Raw genomic sequence first — 5,171 nt, 5'->3', positions numbered from 1 at the left:
TTTGGGTTCTGTTCTTGTTTAACCATTCAATTAATTTTACTAGTTTTAACAGCTCTCCTACCTTGTTCTTGTAATTTTAATGATATTATGAAACACTACTATTTTAGAGGATCATCGTTGTCAATCACGCACAACAGCGGGGTAGTGGAGCAATGTGGCACCCTACAGCTCCTAAAAGAGCCGTTACAGAGTGCCTGGCTGTTGCAATGGTAACGATGTGTTTCACGGTCATTTTTGGGGCCAATAGTGAGTGTAGCCGCTGCTTTTCTAAGTAGGCGTCAAATTTAGTTTTCCAACAAGGCAGAGACATTCTGCAACTTTTGATGAGGCAGAGATGTTCTGCAACTTCTGGCTAGACAACCTCTAGTCAAAGGTTTTCCTGCCCTAGTAGTAGTTTGGGTTGTAGAAGCAAGGAACACATTTTGATTTTCTGAAAGATGGTGGATTAGGAAGTAGCAGCTGATGGGAGAGAAAGAGTAAGAGGCTAGGGTTTTTATTTTGTTTCTTGGGTAAGAATGGGCGTTGGCTGTGCACTCCAAATTGAATTACTCTCCACTCCAAACAATCGTACAATTGGAGAGTTTTTTTTTCACTTTTTTTTAATAATTAATCATATATTATAGAAAAATTAAATTCATACAACTTTTTTTTTTACATAGTTTTTTATTAATAAATTAATAATTAGGAAAAGATCAAGAGAAATATGAGATAAAATGGATGATATGATATGAAGAAAGATAGATAACAAAATAAAAAAAAAAAATTATACTATCATTTTGTTGTATGAGTACCTTTTATCTTTTTATTCAAAGATGATATCATAGCTATACCAAAAAGAATAGCATAAAATTTATGACTTTGCCAAAATTAGTAAGCAAACTCTATTAATTTAAGCACTTGTTAGGCTCTGGCAAAACAAGACACCGGCCAATACAGTACAATACAGACACCACAATGCAATTGCAATTTGCAAGCAAGGCTATTCTAAAACCAAATTAAAATTAAAAGGAAAAAAAAAAACAACTTTATTATGCTTGTAAACAAGGTCAAGACAAGAGAGGTTCTTGTAAAGTGTAAACTCCTTGCTATTTGTGTATGATTTCAATTTCTACAAATTAAAAAAATTAAAAGTGATTAAATATAAAGATCATGATAGTTGCTAGCCGTGTTAGTGTTATCATTGGGACAACAGAAACTTGGTTTTTAGACAAAAAATTCATTCAAATCAAATATAAAATTATGATACGGTTTGATTTGAATATAACACCAAATCCAAATCAAATTAAATCAATCTTTTACAGTTTAATTTAGTTTGATTTTGTGGTTTTTAATTTTTTAATATATTATCATAATTTAAAATCTATCCACTAAACTTACATAATTATTATGTTATATTATTTCAAATTACACCGATCTAACTTTAGTAATTGTTACAATATTTTATAATTTTTAACTAGATAATATTTTTCTTAAAACTTATTGAAATTTTTTTTCACATAAATCACATATACAAATTTTTTTATTAATCCAAAGTCATTTGCTATCCCGTTTATATAGATTAAAGTCAACGTAATATAAATATTTTAAAATATATTAAAATATGAATCATTTGATTGCTTTTTTGTTATTGTTCAATTTTGAAAAAATTTGATTCAATCAATTTTTATGATATGTAGATATAATTCAATAGTTAGATAAATAAAAATCATATTTTATATCAAATTATAAAAATAATGTAATAATTATTAAAGTTATACCAACCTAATTTTATATATATACAAGGAACACTCTATTTTTAGGGGTTATATAATAATTCATTAATATGTATCATGAGGTGTCTTCTACTATATCTACAAATCCTCATATATTAAATAGTGCATTTGCAATTAAGTCATCAAAAAGTAAAGACTACCAAAAAAAAAAAAGTAAAAACAACACAAGTTTCTTTAGAGAGTTTTGAGTGTTCTCCCTTCTCTATCCATCTGTTTTATTTCTTTTAACAAAAATTCAACCACTCACTCCCTCTCTCTGTCCATTCCTTTCATTGAATCAGACATCAGGAGTGGGAATACATTATTTATTATTGATTATAAGGAGAGAAAAAAAATAATACTAATTCTGTGAAAGAAATAGTGTAAATAACTCAGCCGCACATATAAGACTTGAAAAATTTTAACCTCTAATGCCAACAAAATGAACGATTTTGTGGAAGCAATTTCTACAATCTATTCTAATTAATTAACACCATGTCCTCATCAGCAAGTACAATTTGTGAGAGTAAACGATGTTGCTGCACCTTTCAGGTCATGGTCTTGAGCTTGTTGCATGCACTGATCAGCCTCCGCTTTAATTACTGCATCGTCTATCTTAAATAAAACTGCTTCATCACTGCATATTAATTATTTAAATAAAAAATTTGATCATGTTAGAAGATGTTACGTAAGTTTGCATCAATAAAACACATAAAAACAACGAATGATAATCATAAATTCATAACTTCGATCATAATAATAATATTTAACTATTCATTTTGTTGGAATTAATGCCTTTAGATATCCTAGATCACACATCCCATTAACTTCTAATTAAACAATTCCAATGCAAATGCCTTTATTAGTTACGACCTACAAGTGGATGTTCCATAAGGAAAAAGTTGCACGCACAGCTCCGTGCTATTTAATAGGGAAAGAGGGATAATTGTAAGTAATGTGATAGGAAGAGGAAAAAAAAAAATTAGTGTTAATACTTAATAGGGTGTTTGTTGTATAGAGTTGTTCACATGTCATTACTAGTTACATAACAAGCTTTAATTAAGGCAGATTCTAGATATGCATGCTAATCGCGAAATAATTCTTGATGTTTTGAGTGTCTACAGCTTGAGAAGAGAAACTATTATGTAGTTTAAGACCATATATCAAGTGTTTATTCAAATTTTATAATTTACAAAATACTATTAATATTTAATAATAACTTATTATATGTTATGTGAAGATTAATGAAGGGCATTGTATTAAGTGATTGATATTATAGTCTTAAAAAAGTAATTGATATTATTGATAATATGATATAAAAGAAAGAGAGATAAGAGAAAAAAAATAATACACAAATTTACACTTTTAAAACACATTATCAATATTTATAATTTTTTTTTATTTCTTTCTTCATGTCACATCATAATATATACCTATAATATTTATATTTTTTAGAAATAATATATAAACATCTCATTATTTTAAATATCTTTTTAATACTTATCATAATTATCAATCCATATCTCACGTCATAAATATTATTATATCTATATTTTTTTTCTCTCTTCTAAGTGTTAAAAAACAGTATAGTAGGTGTCCTTGTAACATTTTTTATATTTTTCTCTTTTCTCTCTTTCACTAGGTGTACATATATAATAGTATATTGGGTGTTGATGAATACTTTTCTCAAAGAAGAATGTGAAGAATTGATGGAATGTTTATAATTTGTGAGTGTCCAAATTTCAGCATCCATGCAAATGTTCCAAGAAATGATATCATGGCAAGATATATATACTATAAATTTACAAACCTGCGATGGACTAATTCTTCAGACTCGAACCCTAACTCACTTCTCTCATCAGAATCCATGTCAATCCCCAGCACCGGCTTGTGATCATACCCATCGCTAACATTACTACCCTGCCCTTGCAACGACAACGAAGAAAGAGACACAGCAGTGTTCTGCACAGCCCACGTGTTTATTTGTTCCTGGAAAGCAGTGCCGTCGCTGTTTTGGCTTCCATGACCATTTTCATGCATCATAGCATACTGCTCCTGTTGTTGTGGCTGAAGACACTGATAATGTTGTTGCTGGTCGTACAATCCCATTGGATCAGCATTCAAAACCTCGCCATCGCCATTGACAGCGATATTAACGTTGTTTGGAGCATAGATACCATGTTGTTGTTGTTGTTGTTGTTGAGCCTGAGCTCTAAAAATGGCGAGTTGTTGAAGGACGAGTTCGAGTTCCGCCCTATAGTACTCGATCTGGGCCTGGAGATCGAGAATGTACCTATAACAGGGAGAAATCAGATTGACTCAAAGGGAGAAGAGGGTGTTAGGCTGGGCCTAGGAAACCCCAAATATGAACTCAAACCTAAATGACAAAAAGATTATACTGAAAGGTCTTTATATTTATATTATACTTATTATTTATTTATGTTTTAAATAATATTTTGACACATGGATAATTAATATCCATCAATGGACGTAAATTAGGGAGAGAAGTATCAGGTTCGAATCATCCAAATAATATGTCTAACAAAATTAAGAAAGTAACATTTGTGGATGAAAAAAATGCACCTATAGCAACCACCAACTGGATCTGTAGCGCGCATGTCGGATTGGTAAATGATGGTACGCATGGCTTGGTCCTTGTCCTGAGGGCTGAGAAGCTTGATGATCTTGGTGATGTTGCTCACGCCAAACAACTTGTGCGCGTTGAGGAACTGGCGTTGGCGTTCGTGAGGGAAGTAAGGTGCAAGAATGCAATCGGGTGCACACTTTCTGCGTTGGTACTTGCATGCAGCACAAGCCTGGGTAGTGCTGTTGCCATTTCTTGGTGATGAGATTCTGTTACTGTTGTTGTTAGGGTTATTGTTGTTCATGGCTTTTTGGGGAGGGACAAAAAAAGGGGTGTGAGATTTCGGCTGCATCTCCGGCGGGGAAGGTGCTTATGGAAGGGACCTTTTTCTGGGGCTTAATTTTTTCTCTTCCCTTATTTTCTCGGGCTTTGTTTGTTCAGAGCAATGGGAGATGGAGAGAAATGGGAGGAGGGACATATAGATATAATACAATAACGGATCTTAACGGTTTTCGTTTTTGCTAAGTGTTATTTATGGACTTAATTAACTTGTTTTGCCTTCTATTTTTGGATGCACTATGATTAATTAGAAGTGTTATTATTGGATGGTGGTGGAGCCTAAAATAGTATGGGTTTTAATATTTCGTGTATTTATTTGATCTTATTAGTGTTGTTTTGCCTTTCGTAGGAAGCAAATGTAGATTTGAAAACCAAGTCAAAGCATCCAAATAAATATTATTAATTAAATTGATTACTACTATTACATATTCATAGAGTTATACCGTTTGAGCAAACAAAGAGCGATTCATTCGGAGAAACTTCGAGGTAAAGGCTGG

General features: G+C 31.7%; 1 protein-coding gene across 1 annotated transcript; it reads right to left on the bottom strand.

Moving 5' to 3' along the window:
- Nucleotides 1-2,024: 2,024 nt before the first annotated feature.
- LOC114422614 (LOB domain-containing protein 22-like) lies at nucleotides 2,025-4,890 on the bottom strand. Its single transcript, XM_028389065.1, has 3 exons — nucleotides 4,335-4,890; nucleotides 3,562-4,044; nucleotides 2,025-2,388 (listed from the first exon to the last, which is right to left on the bottom strand). Exons 1-3 carry the CDS (start codon nucleotides 4,685-4,687, stop codon nucleotides 2,256-2,258), a joined length of 969 nt encoding a protein of 322 aa, XP_028244866.1. The 5' UTR covers nucleotides 4,688-4,890; the 3' UTR covers nucleotides 2,025-2,255.
- Between the last annotated feature and the right edge of the window lie 281 nt (nucleotides 4,891-5,171).

This window comes from Glycine soja, chromosome 8, assembly GCF_004193775.1.
Source record: "Glycine soja cultivar W05 chromosome 8, ASM419377v2, whole genome shotgun sequence".
Classification (NCBI taxonomy): Eukaryota; Viridiplantae; Streptophyta; class Magnoliopsida; order Fabales; family Fabaceae; genus Glycine; species Glycine soja.
The sequence above is the reverse complement of the archived record's forward strand: the minus strand, read 5'-3'. Positions and strand labels throughout refer to the sequence as shown.